Source organism: Haplochromis burtoni, unplaced genomic scaffold (genome assembly GCF_018398535.1).
Source record: "Haplochromis burtoni strain Fernald_Lab_line unplaced genomic scaffold, NCSU_Asbu1 Contig_620, whole genome shotgun sequence".
In the NCBI taxonomy this organism is placed as follows: Eukaryota; Metazoa; Chordata; class Actinopteri; order Cichliformes; family Cichlidae; genus Haplochromis; species Haplochromis burtoni.
The window spans coordinates 58,450-80,859 of NW_024582981.1; the positions used below are offsets into that span (position 1 = coordinate 58,450).

The following is a 22,410-nucleotide window of genomic DNA, read 5'->3' on the forward strand; positions in this document are numbered from 1 at the left end:
TCCCAGTTGCCACTGACACCTTGGTAACATACCTTCTTTGATGATAACAATGTCATTCACTTTTAGATTGCGGAGGGTTTTGTGCCACTTCTGTCTTGTGGAGGCATTCATGAGGTATTCTCTTTTCTGCTCAGTTAAGTATTCTACTCTATGCCACCTCTTCACTGCATACATGTCTTCTTTCACAAATTCCCCAGGTGGTGGTAGGGCAACCTTGGACTTCATCAGTATAAGATGGTTTGGAGTAAGAGGTTCAGGTGCTTTTGGGTCGCTGATACTGTCCACAGTCAATGGGTGGCTATTTACAATAGCCATGGCTTCATAAAACAAAGTTCTAAGGCATCGTCTAGTCTTCCTGCACACCGAGCAGTAGTGGCATTTAGCACATTACGAATGCTCCTAATGGCCACCTGCATGACTTGCAGAAGGAGCACTGAAAACAAACTCACACTGTTTGTCTGCCAGGAAAGCTTCCAGTGCCTGCATGTCACACGCCTCTGCCTTTCTAAATGGAGGGACAGTAACTGCGTGTGTATATGTAAGTGTGTAAAACCTGAAGATAGTCAGATTAACAGTATTTTGTCTCTATCTGTCATTTTCAAAAATACCCGTTTAGGTGTGGACGTAGCGTAAAAGAGTTAGTAGTTTACTTTCTTACTACCTGTAATTTATTGAACTTACTAAAAGTTTGAGGTGTGAAATGGATTGGAATGGATTGCATTTATATAGCGCTTATAGGCACCCAAAGCGCTTTACAATTCCACTATTAATTCACTCTCACATTCACAATGTGAAATAAACCAGAATGGAGCAAAATATGGGTGTGTGCCCCCCCCCACGAACATTTTTCTTGTAAAACAAAGGGGGGCCCAGCAAAAAAAGTTTGGGAACCACTCCTGGAGAGTGTTCTTACACTTGGTTGACTGTTGTGATGGGTTCTCTCTTCACCATTGAAATGATTCTGCAATCATCCACCACTGTTGTCTTCCTTGGACACCCAGGTCTTTCGGGGTTGCTGAGTTCACCTGTCCTTTTTTTCCTTTCTCAAGACTTACCAAACTGTAAATTTTGCCACTTCTAATATTGTAGCAATTTCTCGGATGGGTTTTTCTGTTCTCTTTGACCGCGTGGTGTCTGTTCATAATAAAATTTTCCAAATGCAAGCACAACACCTCAAATCAAATCCAGGCTTTTTGTCTAATTAATTGATAATGACATAGCGAAGAAATTATCCATACCTGCCTGTGAATAGCTGTTGAGTCACTTGTCCATTAACGTTTGGTCCCTTCAAAAAGAGGGTGCCACATATTAAGAAGAAGAAACTCCTAAACACTTCATCCACATTGAATATGGATACCCTAGATTAAATGTCATTTCTATAATATGACTATAATTAGAATATATTTCAGTAAACAGGTAACAAAACAAAAGTTGTCAGTGTCCAAATAGATATGGACCTAACTGAAGGCTACTCTGAGTGCTCAAAGCACTTTATACAGCAGATCACATTAGGTCTGTTGCATTTTCTAAGTCTAGGATACCAAGCGATTCCACTTAATAAATAGATGCATAAATCCAGCTGCGGTTGTTGTTTAAGTCTCGGTTGAAAAGCTCAATCCTCTGGTTGTGCACAGAACTTCCCATTAAGCCAGAGCCTTCACCCCTGCTTGTTCACATGTCCTCCCAAATGTGAGACTTCTCACGTAACCCCAGATATGCAGGGGTCTGCCAAATTGTCCAACATCTGCAGTAAAGAGCGCTTTTACAGTCTCAGCTCTGATATCAAACATCAACATCCTGCTGTATCCATCTATTGCACCATGAAAAACAAACTTCCAACGAATCAGCTTGTGATTTGCATCTATATGTCATATGAAATTTGGATGAGGCACGGCATATACTCGCCAAGCAATTGCAGCTCTTCTGGATAGAACACCAGCCGAGTCCACTCCCCCTAGTGACTCTCTTAGACGCCATCTTTGAACCACTATATTTTTTGGAATGCAGGTGTCCCATCAGCATCATTTCTCCAACAGTTGGATGTTCCGTTTTTATCTGAGAAACTATCTGATGATTTAAATATAATATTTAGATGTAAAATTTGTATTTTATATAGTATTTAGATTAAATATATTTTGAAATACAAAAAGTTTGAAATATAAAACGTTACAAATGTTTTCGTAAATGTTGTAAAAAGTGACTCGAAAAATGTTTTCATAAGGTTTGGAGCTAAATGTGTAAAACTGTTGCCGCTAATTTCAGCATTTTCAGTTTACAAACGGCGCACCATAGGTAGGTAGGATGAGGGTTAGAAAAAGCTCTGAGACGCCCATGCTCCTGAGCATAAATTGTTTCTTTAAAAAAAGCAAAAAATGTCATTTTAGAAGTTCAGTCCAAAACTCTGAATTCTGATGGTGCTTATTGTAGAAGCTGCTCTATTTTTAGCGGAAACAGTTTTTAATACACGGAGATAATATGAAACTAAAGGCTGATTTTAGTCTCCATATGAAAGGGCGACCCTTTTGCCTCATTCAGTTTATTGGTGGATCTGCCTATCTGTCACGCAATGTTCTCTCTGATTAGTCGGACCCGGGCTGTTTGCCCGCCCCTGTAGGTGGAGCCTTCCTCTCTCCTCGTGCCACCCAGAAGCTTCCAGGCTGTTGTCCGGCACGCGCTGTGAAAATGATCGGCCAGCAGGTTTTAGTGCTCAGTGAGTATTCTTATTTTCCTCCAAAGCTTTTACAAAACCACCGACAACCGTACGCAGGCCGTTCGGAACTGCCTTCGATCCGCTAACAACCCAGAGACGCACAAAGCGGGGCGCGGCCGGCGTTAGCATGTTAGCCCGGTTAGCAGATGGATGATAGGCTAACTTAAGCTAACCCGTTACTCAGCATGAACACGGAGCTAGCAGGCTAACGGTTTCTTTGAGGCTAAAATCAGGCGTTCATGTGATGGAGTGAAGGTGGAATCCTCCACCTGTGTTAGTGTGAACTCACTTATTGATTATGTCATTAGGAACATGTTATTGTGTTTCTGATCATTGTGATCGATCCAGAGAGAAGAGTCATCATCAGTACTGATCGTTTTCTTTTTCAGGCGGAACCTCTGCCTATTGAAAACGGATCATCACTGTACGAATAAGAATAAAGAGTAACAGCACTGCGTGTATGCGGGCAGTAACTTCCTGTGTGTGTTTGTGTCTCTGCAGACCAGAACGTGAAGAGGGAGTCTGGACGTAAAGTCCAGACCGGGAACATCAATGCAGCAAAGGTGCGTTTGTTCTACAAGGCTCTGCTCACTTCCTTCTGTGCCCTTTAGGTCACAAACTGAATAACCTGCTTTGTGATCCATATGATGTGTTGGTGCTGTGCACAGCGGTCCCCGCACCACTGCTGACATATATCTTGCCTATCAAATTTGATACCGTGGTAACTGACATGTCCAATCTGGCAGGTGCTCCAGCTGTTGGTTGTAGTCAGTCTTGGCCTGCTCCTCTTCTTGTAGGAGCTGGGCTGGGTAAAAAAAAATAAAAATAGAATCATGATCGGATTGGTCTCATAGCACAATGAGCTTCTTGATGAGCTTCACACTGTCCTTAAAGTTTTTGGTTAGTTACTTAATAAGCAGCTGTGTCCAAGTGCACTCACAGGAGGCAAACAAACATTATGTTCTGTGTCTGAGCAAAAAACCTCAGGTCTGGCTAGCTAATCGAGGAAATCCACCAGTGACAGTAGCCTGAGTTAACCAGGGCCGCCTCTGCTCCTCTACTCATGCTTTTAGCTTGGTTCTATGTAGAACCCATAGTACCTGTGCAGTGTGTCCCCATCCTCTCACCCTGTCATAGCTTGGATAGCGTTTTTTTGAGTTGTTTTTTTAACTAAAATAAAAGCATTGTGCTTGGACAGCTTTTTAAACTATTTGATTGTATACATTTCTAAGATTTAATCTCCTGAATATTTAATATTACTAATTAATAGAATGAACGTGTTTATTTGTCACTGAGCAATTAATAGAATACTCAGTTACTGAAATAATGAATAGCTTTACCCAAGTGTTTATGATTATTTAGTCATTGAATTTATACATATATTTGCTCATAAATGAAGAAGAGTAAAATTTGGAGAAGATAAAAAAGGTGTTTAAATTTGTGTGCTTTGTTAGCTTTCTGTTTAGAAGCTGCAGAAAACATCTGCCAAAGGATGTGTAGCACATTCACATGCGGTATTAAATTGTTTTTATATAAAACATTGTCCTAAATGCAAAAACAAATTGGTTAAAAATGCACTTATCAGTAAGGTAAATGTTACTGTCTGATGAAGATTTCTGACAGTCCTACACTATATGAATGTGTTAGTTGTGTGCGTGTGTGCATACATAACAACCCTACAGACCAGCAGAGAGTTTGTGCAGAACGGGTCAAACTCAGATTTAGATTTTAGTGTGTTACACACAGCCTGTGCACACTGATGGCTTACCTAAGAAACACCTGCAGAGAGCAGTTTACAGTGCTGACAGTGACATAATCGTGTTCACTGATTGGCTGATAGTTCAGTCTGAAACAATGTGTACACGGGTTTCACTCTGCTAACAGCGTCAGACACTAACGGGGAGCTGTGTGTTTCCTCTGAATGCCGGACTGGCTGTGGCACAGAAAGCAAAAAGGTGATGCTCAGAGACTGAGTCGGCACATAACTAGACCGGTTCAGGCTGGTCCAGGTGCTGCTCAAGGACCAGGAGTACCATCACAAACATCTCAGCAAAGAGCCAGCTCCTGTGTGCTCCATTATTGACCATTGTCACACACACACAACCTGCTGAAGCTCCAGCTTTTATTGACTTTTAGTTATCCTGGCAGAATATTGGCATTCTGGTCTCTCAGTGCTCTACATAGATTCACTGCAGGAGGATAAATGAACTCAAATTGTGTGTGACAGATAAAATCTGATCATATTAACACAGACCAGTGTGATCAGCATGACTAAATAATAATCAATAAGCAGTTGTACACCTGGCTCTTTGAAACATGTTACAGATGTCATGCTAACTCTGAGATCCCCAGTGAGTCGTGAGCACAGACTCACCATAACCTTACAGGTGATAGGAACTATTGATCTGACCCGCTGGGATTGATTGAGTGATCAATTGACCCCTTGGTCTCTTTGTGCGTTTCAGACCATCGCTGATGTCATCAGGACCTGCCTTGGCCCAAGGGCCATGATGAAGGTCAGACCCTCTGCACATGCACAGCACAGCAAGAGAAGTGTTGTCGGCATGCTAATATGCTAACATGTGCCCCTGTGTGTGTTTGTGTATATGTAGATGCTGCTCGATCCCACTGGAGGAATCGTGATGACCAATGATGGAAATGCCATCCTCAGAGAGGTCAGTCACTCACACGCTCACACTCATTCAACATCTAATCAGGCGTGTGATTCCTCACCTGCTGCATTTCCTTGGCAACAGATCCAGGTACAGCACCCAGCAGCGAAGTCGATGATTGAAATCAGCCGTACACAGGATGAGGAGGTGGGAGATGGAACCACCTCGGTCATCATACTGGGTGAGGAAGAGGACGAGAAACGTGGCACACAATCACACGATCTCTCAGTTGATCTAAAACCTGTCTTTGTCTCTCTCTCTCCCCCCCTCTCTCACTCTCTCTCTCTCCCTGTCACCTGTGTGACCTTCAGCCGGTGAGATGCTGGCAGTGGCTGAGCAGTTTCTGGAGCAGCAGATGCATCCGACTGTGATCATCAGTGCTTACCGCCGGGCGCTGGAGGACATGTTGGACACCCTGAAGGAGATCAGGTAACGGCTGTTCCAGCTGCGATGAAGTTGCCATGTCCTATGCTATGTGTAACTCTGCCCCCTCCCCTCCTAGCACCCCTGTGGACACGTCAGACCGCTCCATGATGCTGAAGATTGTCCACTCAGCCATTAACACCAAAGCTCTGAGCCGCTGGTCTGAGCTGGCCTGTAACATTGCGCTGGACGCCGTGCGCACTGTGGAACTGGAGGAGAGCGGTCGCAAAGAGATTGACATCAAGAAGTACGCCAAGGTGGAGAAGGTACGAATCAATGTGGGCCAGTCGCTTTAAACTAGGGTTGGCTCGCCTGCCTTCAGGCTGTTTGTTAATAAAGTTTTATCTGTCCCGTTTCCAATGATGGTGTGCTGCATACAGGTTCCTGGTGGAATCATCGAGGACTCATGCGTGCTGAGAGGAGTCATGATCAACAAAGATGTGACGCACCCAAGGATGAAGAGGATGATCAAGAACCCACGAATTGTCTTGCTCGATTGCTCACTTGAGTACAAGAAAGGAGAGAGTCAGGTGATACACACACAACCACACACACACACACACACACACACACACACACACACACACACACACACACAGAGGTAGTTACACTTGTTTACGTGTGTGTGTTACTTGTGTTAATGTTTGTCTGTGGCTCCGCCCCCTGCAGACAGATATCGAGATCAGTAAGGAGGAAGACTTTGCCCGGATCCTGCAGATGGAGGAAGAGTACATCCAGCAGATCTGTGAGGACATCATCCGCCTCAAACCAGACTTGCTCTTCACCGAGAAGGGGATCTCAGGTACATGTCAGCTGCAGCTCAGCAGAGAGAGTGGAGTGTGGAGCTGGTGCAGAGCACCAAGATGGTGAACAAACATGAAGGGAAAGTCCTCTGAGGTCAATGCCTGAAACAAAATAACAGCGTAGCATTTACTTCCCGTTTCCTGTCAGATCTCGCTCAACATTACCTGGTGAAAGCTAACATCACCGCCATCCGTCGCGTCAGGAAGACTGACAATAACCGCATTGCGAGGTACACAGCAGCCAATCAGCGTTCTGCTCCTCAGACAGGAAGTTTTAGCGAGCTGTAAATAACGGTTTCTCTCTCAGGGCGTGCGGCGCCCGGATTGTGAGTCGGACGGACGAGCTGCGTGAGGAGGACATGGGCGTTGGAGCTGGGCTGTTTGAGGTGAAGAAGATCGGAGATGAGTACTTTACCTTCATCACTGAGTGCAAAGACCCCAAAGCCTGCACCATCTTGCTGAGGGGGGCAAGCAAGGAGATCTTGGCGGTGAGCGGTGGTCGATCAATCAATCAGTCAGTGAGGTGATTGGTAAATCCAAGGATTGGTTAACACTGTCTCTGTCCACAGGAAGTGGAGAGGAACCTGCAGGACGCCATGCAGGTGTGCCGTAATGTGTTGCTCGACCCCTTCCTGTTGCCAGGCGGTGGCGCAGTGGAGATGGCGGTGTCGAAGCACCTGACGGAGCGTTCCCGTGCTCTCACCGGTGTCGAACAGTGGCCATACCGTGCTGTAGCTCAGGCGCTCGAGGTTATCCCCCGAACATTGATCCAGAACTGTGGTGCCTCCACCATCCGCGTTCTGACATCACTGAGGGTAAGCAAATGAGGTAACAGCAATAAAACTTTATTTAACGTGTGTGTTATTGAGAAGTCAGTTGTTTGTATTTGTGTGTGTGTGTTCAGGCCAAACACACTCAGGATAACAGTGTGTGTTGGGGTGTGGACGGTGAGAGTGGCTGTCTGTCCGACATGTCAGCTCTTGGGATCTGGGAGCCATTCGCTGTCAAAGCTCAGACCTACAAGACCGCCGTGGAGGTCAGAATTTCCCACACAGCAGTACATCCTGATGTGTGATTGATATCAATGATTACTGATCAGTAGTGTGATTGATACTGATGATACTGCTGTGTTTGTAGACGGCCATCTTGTTGCTGCGTATTGATGACATCGTCTCTGGTCACAAGAAGAAGAACAAAGAGGAGCAGATGGGAGGACAGGGAGCTGAGTAGACCCACATCTGTCCGCATCACTCTAGATCCACGTCAGTCTCTCTTCCTCTGTGTGTGTGCGCGTGTGTGTGTTTGTGTGTATGGATGGAGACTAGTTGACTCAGTGAACTGTAACAACAGTTAATAAAGTTACCTTTGAAACCTGCGTGATGTACTTTTATGTTTTTTATGAGACTGTAAACCTGGTTTAGGTTTATTTTTCATTCTGCCAACAAAGAAGCTTACAATTATCTCTGTCTTTACATGCCTAGCTGTAAAAGAATTTTCCTCATACTCAGGGGCTTGGGTTTTCACACTTTAACACCATCCCCACCTGATGTTTCGATAAACAGTTGAACCTAGGTGCAACATCTTTAGCTTGCTACTGAAAAGCTGAAGGTAATGTTTTTATTTGAATCAGCTTTTTAAGAAGTGTCCATTTTAAAAAAAAAAGATTGTGAGCTTTAAATTTTAATATTTAATAATTTCATTATCACTTGCCTGAGTTTATAAACTTTTGTAACGTTTAAGTTTTTTATGCCATTTTGTTCCTACCTATTGTTTAGAGTGGGATTGTTTATGGTGTGTAACATGCTCTGTGCCATGTGTGTTGAGGAATCGAAAAAATGAAAAGTTGAATGCACACTGTCGAATCGGCATTTATTATACAAGAGAACTTTTAACATAAGCTAGCCTGCCATACATCCAGGGACTGAAAAACACAAAAAGGCACCGTGGCTGAGATTTGACGAGGCTAGGAAGGAAAGCTTAATTACATGGAAGGCAATAAGGAATAGGAATGAATAAAGTTAATTCAGATATGGGCTGAAAGTAGAAGTTGAAACAAACACACAGAAGACTTCTGCATCAAACTTTTTTTACTCCATCTCCATTAACTTTTTCAAAGACTGTTTTGTAATGCGTTCTGTCTTTCAGTTAAAAACTTATATTTCATTTATTTCTTTTAAAACAAGAGGACGTAAGGACTCCATTAAGTGGAAGGCTGTTTTTCTGTTTGTTAAGGACCAACAAAAAAAACTTGTGTGTGACAAGGCAGATAAAGATGGACATTTGGTTCCCTGTATTTTGAATATTTTTAACATCCATTCTAATTAACATTTATTTATGGGTACAACAATGAACAAAAACATATTTTTTTGCATCAGACATCAATTGTAATAAGGGAACTGTAGACAGAATTCACCACTGACTATGCGATGATACGAGGTGATTTTAATTAGCTTGTGATGAGATTTTATTAACAACAAACAGATATCTAAAAGGTGCAGAATGGGGTTTAAATGGTTTGCCTGGCATAAATCTAAACCTAGTTGGATGAATCTACTCTCTGTGTTCTCAAATCTATAGTTCTTGGATAGGTGACTAAGGTGCTGCCACGTCCATTTCTAAATTGACTGAAGTTGTCGCCGCACTCTGAGTGAAATGCCTTCATCCAACATCAATCTCGTGGTCACATCAACTCCTTCAATGCATGAGAACATTGCACGGATGTCTCCTAAGGCATGTATTTCTCCAGCTGTGTTGTCTTTCAGAGCTGAAATCCAAGCTGAAGCTCCTCCTGTCAAAGGTGGGAGTTTGGCAATTAGTCCTTTCGTGTTGCAGTGGCTAAAAGGATTATACACAAACTGGCCAGTGGGTGCAGTTCCCAATGGCATCTGTATTTTGGGAAGAAAGCTCCAAGCTTGTTGTTCAATCTGTGTCTGAGATCTTGTATACTATTTTCATGGTAAGGCAGCTCCCTCCTCTTCATCCTCTTCTGATGATAGAGATTCAGAATAACAGTACTCTCTTTCAGAGTCCTCTCTCAATCAGCAGTTTTGTCCTCGTTTAGAAGTTTTCCTTTCAAGGTTCCAGGAAATCTCCCATTCACTTACATTCCCACAGACCTAAGGTGGTTCTTCTTCTTGCTTTTTCTATCTTTTCTGGTTTGTTTTGAAATCTCATGTTGCTTTAGCCAGTTGTACATTTTTTTCTTTTTCTGGGATTCTTTGTTGCCTCAATGTAGTTGCTCAAAAGTTGTACCTTGATATGGTGGAGGTGAGCTTGCCGACAAAGATGGATATAAAAGTGGAGTCATAGGTGCAGCCTCTGCAGCTGCTGGTCTAGTCTCAGTTGCTTTGAGATTCTGGCTTTGTGTTGCAAAATTCTGCCTCTTCCCTTTAATGTTTCCATTGTCTGTACACAGTTTAATTCTTAAACAAAATAAAGAATAAAGAAAGCACTCTGCACCCAGATTGGACTTTCTTATGATTGTGCTCTATGTTCAAATAAAGAAAGTTTGAAAAGAGGGGGGGGGTTAGCAAACATGTTCATTAAATTATGAAACAGCAAAATGGCATAAGTTACAATGATCTGATGCAGAAGTATAATTCATATATAAAAAGTGAACCACGGTCGTAGTGCAGAAAACCCGGGGTTAACTCTGCAGTATAAGCCTTTGGTCAGTTTCACAGAGCTGAAACTCTGACTGGAACAAAAAAGCCGGAGTTTCGACTCAGGATCGACAAACTTAAAGCTGTGAGATAAACCTGCTGCCTGCGCAGTTCAGCCCATGACTGGGTTAGTCTGAGCTCAGCTCTGGTTGGCTGATTTCTTTCTGACACTACGAGCAGCCAGGTCAGCTGACTTCAGGGAACCAGCGGATCATGTGATCAAAGACCGAGCAGAGACGATGGCAGCGGGGAGTGCGTGGAGTGGCGGACTGTACGTGGTTCTCGTGCTGTGGATCGTCACTGTAACGTGCTCCGCGGAGCCCGGACGCAGACAGGTGGGTTCACAGGTGAAGCCGGAACCGGCTCCGAACCGGCTGAGAGCGTGAGGGCCAGAAGGGGAAGCCGGAAGTGACGGAGGCTTGTTTGGTAGCTGCTCAGCTCAGCTGAGGGCTATAGACCCGGGATTAAGGTTGTATCGTGTGATCGATTAGCTGTTTCCCGATTGTTTTGAATAGAGTCGTAAAGAGGCGCAGCGGGTAGAACCGCCTGTGGTCCTCCAATCAGAGAGCAGTTGGAATCCTTTCAGTTACTGAGACATCTATCAGTCTTGATGCATGCTCAATCATCAAGGTAAATAAATCTCAGAAAGTTTGATTTTGTTCATCTGGACGTTTTCAGTGGGAGAAACGTTTCGTCACTCATCCAAGCGACTTCTTAAACCTTAAACAGTACATTTGCATAATGACTGAAACCAGCACCAGTGGCAAGTCATGGGCTGTGAGGTCAGTTCCTTGGTTTTTAATCTCATGACCATTGATCAACAACAACTGCTCAAAGCCCACTGATCAGAAGCCATTGATAAATGGGATCAAGCTAGGAAGGCACCTAAAGAAAGCTCCAGCGGATCCAGTAGAGAAGGACAACCATTGCCTAAGTGAAATCCCATAGTGATCCTGTATGTGTCAGGACTCCTGACTGTTTAATACTCCTGAGTCAGGAGTATTAAACAGTTGAGGCGCACTTGTTTCTTAAGGCTGTGTCTTTGTGTAGTTTATGTGAAAAGGGAAAAACCATCTCTGAATCTAAGAGGGGGGCTAAGGGTACATCTTTTGCCATCTTACAATGCAGTGATTGCAGCCATTCCCCAACTCTTTCTGAGTGGTACTCATGGTCCCTTTGATAAGTGGCCACTGATCAGTGGTTGCTGATTAATGGTCATGAGAATTTACATATTAATGATCAGGGAACTGACCTCCCAGCCCATTGTTCTTTCAGTGGGCTGGTTTCAGTCATTATGCAAATGTACTGTTTGTAAGATTGGAGGAACCTGCAGACAGCTGAGACTGAAGAAGTCACTTGGATGAGTGACGAAACGTTTCTCCCACTGAAATGCCACGTCCAGATAAACAGAATCAACTTTTGGGGAGACACCTATCAGGTTTTTCTTTTCTTAATGAAACTTCCTTAACTGCTTGTCCTGCAGTTAAAATAATTTTAAATGTACTCATAATCATCTCACGGACGTAACACGTACAGCTACTTTCACTGCCACTGATATTTATTCTTTTTTTCCTTTTTCTGAGTTAACTTCAGTAATTACTTTCTCCAAACCACCAACATGTCTTTTAGACCCCATTCCTACATGATTGCTTCTATCATTAATTAATGTTTCAATTTTAAATATAATCAGCAAACCACAGGCCTTCAAGCTGGCAGTAGGTACACCATTACTTAAAAAGCCATCTTTCGACCCGCTGTGTTAGCTAATTACAGGCCATTTTCCAACCTTCCTTTTATCTCCAAAATGTTTTAAACAGTAGTTTCAGTCAGATTTCAGGGCTTATCACAGTAAAGAAGTGGTAAAGGTTACAATCTTTGTGTCTTATGGCCTCTGACAGTGGACTCATTCTGTGCCTTTCCTGCTAGGCCTCAGTCCTTTATTCAATATTGTTGACAATAATATTTTATTACAGTGATTAGAGCATGCTGTAGGTGTTAATATACATTTTTAACATTATGCAGATAACACCCAACTTTATCTATCCATGAAGGCAGATAACCAATTAATTATACTGCAGGAATATCTAAAAGATATAGAGACCTGGATGATCTCTAATTTTCTGCTTGTAAATTCAGATAAAACTGAGGTTATTGCACTTGGCCCTGAAAATCTGAAAACATGGTATCTAACCAGATGACTACTCTGGATGCCATTACCTTGGCCTCCAGTAACGCTGTGAGAAACCTTGGAGTCATTTTTGGCCAGGACATGTTCTTTAATGCACATATTAAACAAATATGTATAAATACTTTCTTATTTGTGCAATATCTCTAAAATCAGAAATACCATGTCTCAGGGATGCTGAAAAACGTGCTCATGCATTTATTACTTCTAGGCTATACCGTAATTCGTTATTCTCAAGATGTCCTAAAAACTCCCAGAAAAACCTTCAGTTGATCCAAAATGTTGCAGTAAGAGTGCTGACCGAGACTAGAAAGAGAGCATATTTCTTCTATATTGGCTTCCCTTCACTGGCTCCCTGTTAAATCCAGAATTGAATTCAAAATCCTGCTCCTCACATGCTACACGGTCTTGAATAATAAGGACTCTTCTTAATGACCTTATAGTACCATGTCATCCTACAGACTGTGGCTTACTTGTCCTTCCTAGATTATTTACAAGTAGAATGGGAGGCGGAGCTTTCAGCCATTAATGCGTGGATCTACCTACTATTAACATTGAATATAAATTCTAAAACTGAATATATTGCATAGTGTAACCCCCCCTCCACCATTAAAAAATGGATTGGCTTTATTTCTTGTTTTCAGTAGCAACCGATGGCCATAATTGTGCTAGATCACATTTTGAATCAACACCATGGGCATTTTTGGATTTTAACACAGGTGGTTTGACTGTTACACTCTGGAAATGGAAGGAAGGTGAGTGGTATTAACCCTCTGGGGTCAACGGACACGCAAATCCAAATCACATGACCGATTTCAGATGACATGGCAGCAAAGAATGATGAGTATCCATTTCAACTTGTGTTGAAACTTCGGACTTCAAACTATATAGCAGTAATAAACCAGAGTTATGATAAAAGAATATATTCTGTGTATATATACACAATGCTCTTTACTGAATACTATCATCATGTTCAGTGTGCGAATAAAACGGTAAAAAAATGTCTAAGCACAGTGCAAAAAAGAAAACCCTTTCCTATTGGTCGAAAAATGTACCACGTCGACCATAAAAAAAATTATATGGCACCACGTGGGGTTTAGTTGTTTAGGAAGAGGGGAGTGACGGAGGTGAGAGAGCGAGCAAAAGAGAAATAATAATAATAATAATAATAATAATAATAATAGATTGTATTTATATAGCAGCACGGTGGTTAGCACTGTTGCCGCACAGCAAGAAGGTCCTGAGTTCAATTCCAACATCAGGCCGGGGTCTTTCTGTGTGGAGTTTGCATGTTCTCCCCGTGTTTGCGTGGGTTCCCTCCGGGTACTCCGGCTTCCTCCCACCGTCCAAAGACATGCAGCTTGTGGGGATAGGTTAATTGAATAATCCAAATTGCCATTAGGTGTGAATGTGAGTGCGAATGGTTGTCTGTCCCTGTGTGTTAGCCCTGCGACAGACTGGCAACCTGTCCAGGGTGTACCCTGCCTCTCGCCCTATGACAGCTGGGATAGGCTCCAGCGCCCCCCGCGACCCTGAAAAGGATAAGCGGAAGCCAATGGATGGATGGATGGATGGATTTATATAGCGCTTTTCAAGGCACCCAAAGCGCGTTACAATTCCACTATTCATTCACACACTGGTGGAGGCAGCTACAGTTGTAGCCACAGCTGTCCTGGGGCAGACTGACAGAAGCGAGGCTGCCATATCGCACCATCGGATACTGAATTTGAGATGTGAGAGATTTCTAAGATTTGGCATATTTGGAGTGTGTAGTTAATGTGTTGTGTTGACTAGTGTAGTTGGTTGTTTTGTTTTGTGTATTAAAACAATGAAGGCACTAACAAACAAGTTTTTGGAGCGGCACAAATAAAACAGTGATGCGGACGCTGAGGATCCTGCACAGTATCTTAGCTGTTCCTAGGACTGCGCTCTTCTGGACAGATATCTCGGATGTCGTTCCTGGGATCTGCTGGATCCCCTAGTCTAGCTTGGGAGTCAATGCACCTAGTTCTCCGATTACCACCGGCATGACTGTTAACTTCACCGTCCACATCTTCTCGAGCTCTTCTCTGAGCCCTTGGTACTCCTGCAGCTTCTCATGTTCCTTCTTCCTTATGTTGCTTTCATTCGGTATCGCTACATCTATCACTATGGCCGTTTTCTTCAGTTTGTCTACCACCACTATGTCTGGTTGGTTAGCCACCACCATTTTGTCTGTCTGTATCTGGAAGTGCCACAGGATCTTACCTCGGCCTTTCTCCAGCACCCCAGGGGGTGTCTCCCATTTTGAGCTCGGAACTTCCAGGCCATAATCGGCACAGATGTTTATCTCATGAAAAGTACAATTTCTTTTTTACACTTAAATGAAATAATCAAAAACAAAATAAATTGGGCCTTCCGTGGTTTTATCCCATAGTGATTATTTTTTTTATATCTTTTGCTGTTTGCATAATTTAATGAACATTTTTGCTAAAAAAAAGCCCCTTTTTGGAACCAAGAACAATCAAAAAAAGGGAAAAAAATATTCAGCAAGATGAGACCAATGGCTGTAGAAAAGATGAAATGCTCTGAGTAGGTTTGCTTCTTCTGTCTTGCAGATTTCAATGCAGTTATACCCCAGCTCACATTCAACCCCTCAAGCTGGTGACCTGCTGCATGTGAGAGCCGTGGGAGACAATGACACGCTGCATTTCCTGTTCTGTAGCCAGGGGGCGCCAACGCTGCTGCTCATCCACACCAACTCAACTTCTTCTGAAGTGCAGGTATGGACAGGAAGTCGGTAAACTCAGTGTGATGTCATCGGACAGAGAAAAGTTTCAGAAAGGGCGTAAACAATCAAGTGAAATCGAGTGCGAACGGCCAGCTTTGTGAGAATAAAAAATATACTTCTGATAAAATGAAAAAATGGATGAAAAGCCTCAGCCTACTGAGAGGGTGATTTTTATTTATTTATTTAATTTATTTTAATCTTAAGAGCTGCATTAATTTTAATAAATCTGTCCCTGACAAACACTGTTCACTTAATAATAATGATTAAAAGATGATGGATCCACATCGTGGGTGGGGCTCATAGTCAGAGCATACAAACTGTACAGGTAATCAGTTCTGAACCTGGGAACATGAGCCTGTCCTGCATTATCCAGTGTGCTTCAGACTCAGAGTCCTTTTTGGTCCTGCTGCCCACACACTGAGCCACAGTTAACAAGCCGATAACATCAGTGTGCCTTTTATTTCTCTCACTTATCAGGCATTTGTATGTTTCATTAGCAGACCCTAGGATTTCCTTTTTACTGATTAATGTGAAAGTATATCAGGAGAACTCAGCTGAGAGGGCACAGAGACTTCTTGGGAACCCCAGGGTCTGTCCATAAGCCTGTCATTGGCGGGCTCTGGGGCTATGGGCTCACAGCTGGAGGTTAAATGTTGCCGAAAGAAGGGGCTAAACACTTGAGCCCAACCTTTTAAAATAAAAAAGTAATTAAATTAAAAATTAAAATAAATAAATAGTTTAAGTAATTTCTGTTGTTTGTAACATTCTTGACACCCTAATGTTGATATATGTGTGACAGTCACATGACTGTTCATAATATTCTGACCTTGGGTGTGCTTTGTGTCCCAGGTGAACTGGCCTGAGTTTGTGGCTCGTAACACCAGCGGCAGCCTGAAAGTGGAGCCAGAGAGCAGCTTGATGTACAGCAGTGCTGTCGTCTTCAGCCGGGTCAGAACAAGCTCAGTCCACCTTAAATCTTTAGGGTATGTCTGGATACATCTAACCTTAAACTTTTTTTTCCCTCTCAGCTGTTGGAGTATGACGATGTGAACGACACGGCTGAGCCGACCTCTGACCTCTTCCCTCCATACGACCTGCAGAACTTCACCTGGAACCCCATCAACCTGTCCGAACCCATGGCGCTTCTCTGTGGCACCGATGCCTCCTTCACCAATGGCTCGCTCTGCCTTCAGGTCTGTTGCAGAGCACAATGAAATCAGTATTCAAAAATGATCGATACGCTGACAGTCATTATTTTTATTTCAGCTGTCGGTTTTTGACTCTGAGGGGCGGGGAGAGGCATGGCCGCACCTCCTGCACTCTGTTAACTCTTCCCAGTTGGAGGTGTGGTTGGATGGCATACCGGCCCGAGCCACACAGTCCAGGTTCCTGTTGGAGATGCATGCAGTAGGGGAAGCTTATCCTTTAAGCACAGTCGACGTTTACCAATCAATCGACGATGAGTATACGCCATCGATATTCAAGGTAGCTTTGTGCTGTGCGTTATGTTCTTCTTCTTGTTCTGACATCATTTTATTTTCTTCTTGGAGGAAATCATCCTCATCAAAAGACTTATCCCTAAACCAATGAATGATAAGGACCCTTTAAATATCATGTTAAATTCAATAAATGCACCACCCAAAATGAGAAATCTGGCCCATCATTAACTACATTTATTTTTTATTATGAATTAATGTGGTCTGAATTGAGTATGGTGTGCTGTTTGACGACAGACCCAGTCAGTGATTAGACATAAACTCAGCGGGACATCCAGTGTGACGACCTACTCGACCAATAACCTGCCACAACCCTGGATGTGTGCACACAACCCTGCGCACACATCCAGGGTTGTGTGTGCAGATGGACTCCTTTAGTCTGGGGGGCTGGTTTGGAGGTTTGCTCCACCTTGTTTTAAGCTTCCCTGCAGAAGAAAAGAGTGCTCTATCCTGCTGAAATGCTGCTGAAAATGGGTTTTCTCTTGTTGGCCAAACACAGATTGGATCTTTGAATATTTTCTCACATCAAATGAGGTTTTGATGTTGGTCACGTGAGTCACAGAAATATAGTTCGATAGATTTTTTTTTTAATGTAGACAGTGGCCCTGTTGGTGTGGGCGGGAGTATGACTTTGATTTTTCTTCCATATGTTTCTGGTCCTGCTCATTCTGTCTACAATGTAGTTTGAGTAAAGTTTGACTGAATGTCCTGTATTGACCTCTGACCCCTCAGGTTTCTCAATGGGTGTCATCAGTGAATGGCAGTTCTGATGTTCTGGGTTACGCACTGTGGAAGCCAGTGGCGTACCGTCAGGCACGGCCGGCTCTGGAAGATGCCACGCCATGCCGTCACTCGGTGCCGCGGGCTCAGAGTGGGTCGATGGTGACGGCTTCGTCCGGTCTGATCCGAGGCTTCTTCTCAGATCCAAAGAGCATGGCACTGAATGTGAGCTTTGGCCTGGCGGGGGAACCATTCTACAACGTCACACGCTTCCTCAGCTGGTAGGCTTGTTGTTATTTCTTTGTTGTTTTATCTCTTACTCTCAGCCGATCAGCTCTCATCTCCTCCTTACTCCTCCAGGACACTGCTGGTGGGTGTTGGGTCACCGCCTGTTGACTCCTTCTCTCCTCTGGTTGTTGCCATCATGGCAGTTGGTCTGGGAATTCCCATGATCATCCTGCTGGTTGGTGGAATCTGGCTCTGCATCCGTAAAAGCAAGGGAGCATCCTCAGCCTCCTACGAGCCAATCAACTAATCATTTCACTGCGTTGCCAGAGACAGTTTTAATGTTTTAGAAACAGATGACGTCACAGTGACATTCCAGCCAGTCAGCACACAGCAGAATCCGTGTACCCATTTGTGTTTTTAAAGACAGTCAATGTGTTTGATTGGTGATTGGATAAGATCTTACTCTGTCCTCATCGATTTCTTGCTGAATCAAACCTCCAGGCTCACCACTTGGCAGCCATCTTGAAAAACCTGTGGGCTCTTATGCTCATGGTTATTCTGAAGCTTTTTTTGAACTTTTTCTGTAGGTCATATAAAATACAATGTTTATAAATAAAATATATCCTTTTTCTGAACCCTCAGTCATTGTTACTGAACCCTGACAGGTTCGTGTCCCTTTCTGATGATGTCATATTCTTACTCTAAAGGGTTCATTTAAAGCAGCTGCTCACAGATGAAGAGTCTGCCACCTTGGGGCCAGTCTTTGACTTTCAGATTAAAAGATGTACGATTTAAATTTTTACTTTGAAACTAAAAAGCAAAGTTAAGTTGATTGTTAATAAAATATATCAGAATTGCCTGATTCAGTTTCTTTCTTCATCAGATGTCAGCTGACATGTCACGGTGTTTTTTAACAAAAAAAACAAAAAAACTTTCATATTACAGGATGTCTCACCTGGATTTGTTTGACACCTAGTTGTAATAAGAAGTAAGTTTTTTTTTCAGATGGTTTCTCTAATCTAACATCATCAGTCAGGACAGGAGGTCACATGAAATTGGTTATCAGCTTAATAAATCAACCCAGAATTTATTAGTCTGGCTACAGCACATTCATATGAATGGGCTGGTGTTGGCAGCATGTTGAAGAGACATGCACAGGTGTGCTGAGAACAGAGCAGCTGATTTTACTCAGAAACATAATTATAACAGTCCCCTCAAGGTGCTTCATATTGTCAGGTAAAGACCCTTTGATAAAATAGAGAAAACCTAAACAATCAGATGATCCTTGAGCAAGCACTTGGTGTGGCGGTGGAAAGGAAAAACTCTTTTAACAGGAAAAAATTTTCAGCAGAAACCGGCTCAGGGAGGAGCGGCCATCTGCTGGATTCTTCCACAGAAGAAGCTGAACTATGGACACGCACACACATACACTGATAAGCACTCACTCATCCCCCCTCCCTTTCCAACGCCTTCGATGCTTGTTGCCCCCTGCACGAGGCGGGTCTGGGCCCGCGCTGGAAACGGCGCCGTTGCAGGATGGCTGCTGTGTTGCCTGGGGTTACTCCTTATCCCCTACCCATCCCTGTGGCTTGTCATGTCTTCCACAATGTTGTGCTGTGGACATTCATGTGCTTTTTTGTACAGAGGAGTTTTTTTTGTTTCCTGTTCTCGTGCTGTCCTACCATGGAAGCACAGCATGAGTGGAGGTCTCTTTTTTTTTCCCTCTTGTACCTTCCCGTTGTTGTGCACATTTCAGTGTTTTTCTGTAATGCTACCAATCTCCGACTTGTAACCCCATGTGATGTCTGTGTTTTATGTGTGTAAGGTCGGGGGCGGGGGGTTCCCATTTCACTGCAGGGCAACCTGCTTGTGACAAATAAAGCTTTCATTCATTCATTCATTCAAAGCTTTGTTTCCCATTCTACTTTTTAAATGTCCATTTGTGGTGGCTGTAGCTCAGGTGGTGGAAGGTTGGTGGTTTGATTACAATCTGCATGCCAAATATCTTCAAATTCAAATTTTATTTGTCACACACACACAACCATACACAGTATGACATGAGGTGAAATGCTTGTAGCTGTGCAATGCAATGCCCGACCATTAGATGACTGTGGTTTTACAGTATTTACAATTCACAGGTTATACAAAATTTACAGATTTAACTTAGAAATTTACAGTAAAAAAATGTGCAAATAGCAGAAAGAGATTATAAATTATAGGAAGTGTGCATGAAGAAAAACCAGAGTGCGTGTGGTGATGTGTGTGAGAGTCCAGTCTTATAGTGATGTAATGTGTGTGGGAGAGTCCAGTCCTACACCTGGTTCAGGGCCCGAATCGAATAGCCTGGGGGAAGAAGCTCCTCCTCATTCTCTCTGTTTTGGCCTTAAGGGAGCGGAAGCGCTTCCCAGACCTCAACAGTGAGAAGAGTCCATTGTTGGGATGGGAGATCTTGATGAGAGGATCTTGTTGCTCCCTGAAGCATCCATCTGAGGATGAATGAGTGAACATTTGAAAGCACTTAAAAACAGCATTAAAAAGTGCTTGGGTGAATGAGGCAAGTTGGGTAAAGCACTTGGTGTGCTCAGGTACAGTAGACAAGTCCCATATAAGACCCTGTACATTAACCATTATGATAAGGTGGAGCCTGATTATTTTAGACCTTTGTATGTAAGGAACAATTTTAAATTTGATTCTGGATTTAACATGGAGCCAACGAAGAGAAGCTGGTATGGGAGACATATGGCTCTCTTTCTCAGTGCAAATATTTTTTATTTAATGTGCACACTGAAGGACATAGCCTGGTCAAAAACAACTCCAAAATTCCTCACAGTGTTACTGGAGGCCAATTTAATGCCATCCAGTGTAGAACAAATGGTCAAATAATGCTTATGGAACAATAAAAATGGTTTACAGTGCAAAGAAACACAGAGCTGTGTCTAAGTGTCGTCAAATCAACACAAAGACTTCAGATGGTTTGGAAAAATTTCAGACTTTCCTACAGCTCACAAATAGCCTGGATCTTCCTTGAATGGATGTCGTTTTTAGGAGCAGTGATTTGAACACTATCAGGGCTGCATCATCTTGATGCATACTCAATCATCCAGGTAAGTAAATCTGCAAAATTGATTCAGTTCATCTGGACGTAGCGTTTTGTGGGAGAAACGTTTTGTTAATCATCCAAGTGACTTCTTCAGCCTCAGCTGACTGCAGGTTTCCCCAATCCTATAAACATAAGTGCCAGGATTTATACATCGGGGAAACCAAACAACCTCTGGCAAAGCGGATGGCACAACACAGAAGAGCTACCTCGTCAGGCCAGGACTCTGCAGTCTATTTACACCTACAGGCCAGTGGACACTCTTTCAATGATGAGGATGTAACATCCTGGACAGGGAGGAACGCTGGTTTGAGCGCAGAGTAAAGGAGGCCATTTACGTGAAAAGAGAAACACCATCTCTGAATTGAGGAGGGGGTCTAAGGGTACATCTTTCACCTCTTACAATGCTGTGATTGCAGCCATTCCCCAACTCTCTGTGAATGGTACTCATGGCCATTGATCAGTCGTCTTTGATCAGTGGTTGTTGATCAATGGTCATGAGAATTTGCATAATTACGATGAAGGTGACCTCCCAGCCCATTGTTCCTTCAGTGGGCTGGTTTCAGTCATTATGCAAATGTACTGTTTATAAGATTGGGGAAACCTGCAGTCAGCTGAGACTGAAGAAGTCACTTGGATGAGTGACGAAACGTTTCTCCCACAAACCGCTACGTCCAGATGAACAGAATCAACTTTTGGAGATATCAGGGCTGCAGCTTAAAGAGTAAAGCGTGTCACAAACTATATACATTTTTTTCTTATTAATTTAACGGAGCTTAACTACAGTCAGAGACTTCCGTGTCCAAATGATGGTGGCTTAACAGATGACTGGGTAAGTACAGATAAAGTGCTGGGGGAAACTGCTATGAAGGTGTTTGTAGTATCCTTTGGACAGAAGAAAGAGGGCAAGGAGAACTGGTGGAGGAATAAGGAAGTACAGGGAACTATTCAAAGGAAAAAAGTGGCATCATTAGGGAGATGAAAAAAGGAAATGGCAATGGCCTGTATTTGTATAGCGCTTTACTAGTCCTTAAGGACCCCAAAGTGCTTTACACATCCAGTCATCCATCCATTCACACACAGGTGATGGCAAGCTACATTGTAGTCACAGCCACCCTGGAGCGCACTGACAGAGGCGAGGCTGCCGGACACTGACGCCACCGGGCGGCAAATTGCTGAACATTTTCTTTGATTTTGAAAAAAACTTTCTGTTTGGCTTTACAGAAAACTGTACAGATCTACAAAAGTAGCCTGATAAGGCCTATATAATTGACCTGATTATTATTATGGCTAAGTTCTATATACATACGTGTAGTGTGTGTGGCGCTTAAACAATTCAGCCCTTTAAACTGCTCTTTGCATAGATTTTAAGAAGTTACAAATTTTATTCATTTTTGTTTGACTTGTTTTTACTAAGCAGATTGCAACATTCTTGAGTATTACCAAAAATTGCAATTTACAAGAGTGTACCAGCACATGCAAAGCAGACACTTTCCATGCGCGATGGTTTCTTTGTGCGCTCGTTGGATTTAAGTGCGAGGAAATTAATCGCACCGCGAAATGAAATTATTTTCGGATAAAAAAATTTTGCGCATTTATTAAGGCATAACTATAACTCCATACATTTTGTAGAGGTCATAGGAG

General features: G+C 43.1%; 2 protein-coding genes across 2 annotated transcripts; both read left to right on the top strand.

Moving 5' to 3' along the window:
- The first annotated feature begins 2,577 nt into the window (after positions 1-2,577).
- On the top strand, positions 2,578-7,983 carry cct3 (chaperonin containing TCP1, subunit 3 (gamma)). Its single transcript, XM_014329769.2, has 14 exons — positions 2,578-2,710; positions 3,212-3,273; positions 5,176-5,226; positions 5,323-5,385; positions 5,467-5,563; positions 5,694-5,811; positions 5,885-6,071; positions 6,186-6,335; positions 6,475-6,607; positions 6,757-6,838; positions 6,916-7,096; positions 7,178-7,423; positions 7,513-7,644; positions 7,746-7,983. The coding sequence occupies exons 1-14, from the start codon at positions 2,683-2,685 to the stop codon at positions 7,836-7,838; spliced, it is 1,623 nt and encodes a 540-aa protein (XP_014185255.1). The 5' UTR covers positions 2,578-2,682; the 3' UTR covers positions 7,839-7,983.
- Positions 7,984-10,418: 2,435 nt separating this feature from the next.
- On the top strand, positions 10,419-18,526 carry LOC102308063 (glycosylated lysosomal membrane protein). The gene is made up of 7 exons (XM_005948800.3): positions 10,419-10,605; positions 15,053-15,217; positions 16,075-16,173; positions 16,254-16,418; positions 16,492-16,710; positions 17,454-17,722; positions 17,802-18,526. Exons 1-7 carry the CDS (start codon positions 10,510-10,512, stop codon positions 17,974-17,976), a joined length of 1,188 nt encoding a protein of 395 aa, XP_005948862.1. The 5' UTR covers positions 10,419-10,509; the 3' UTR covers positions 17,977-18,526.
- The last annotated feature ends 3,884 nt before the right edge of the window (positions 18,527-22,410 follow it).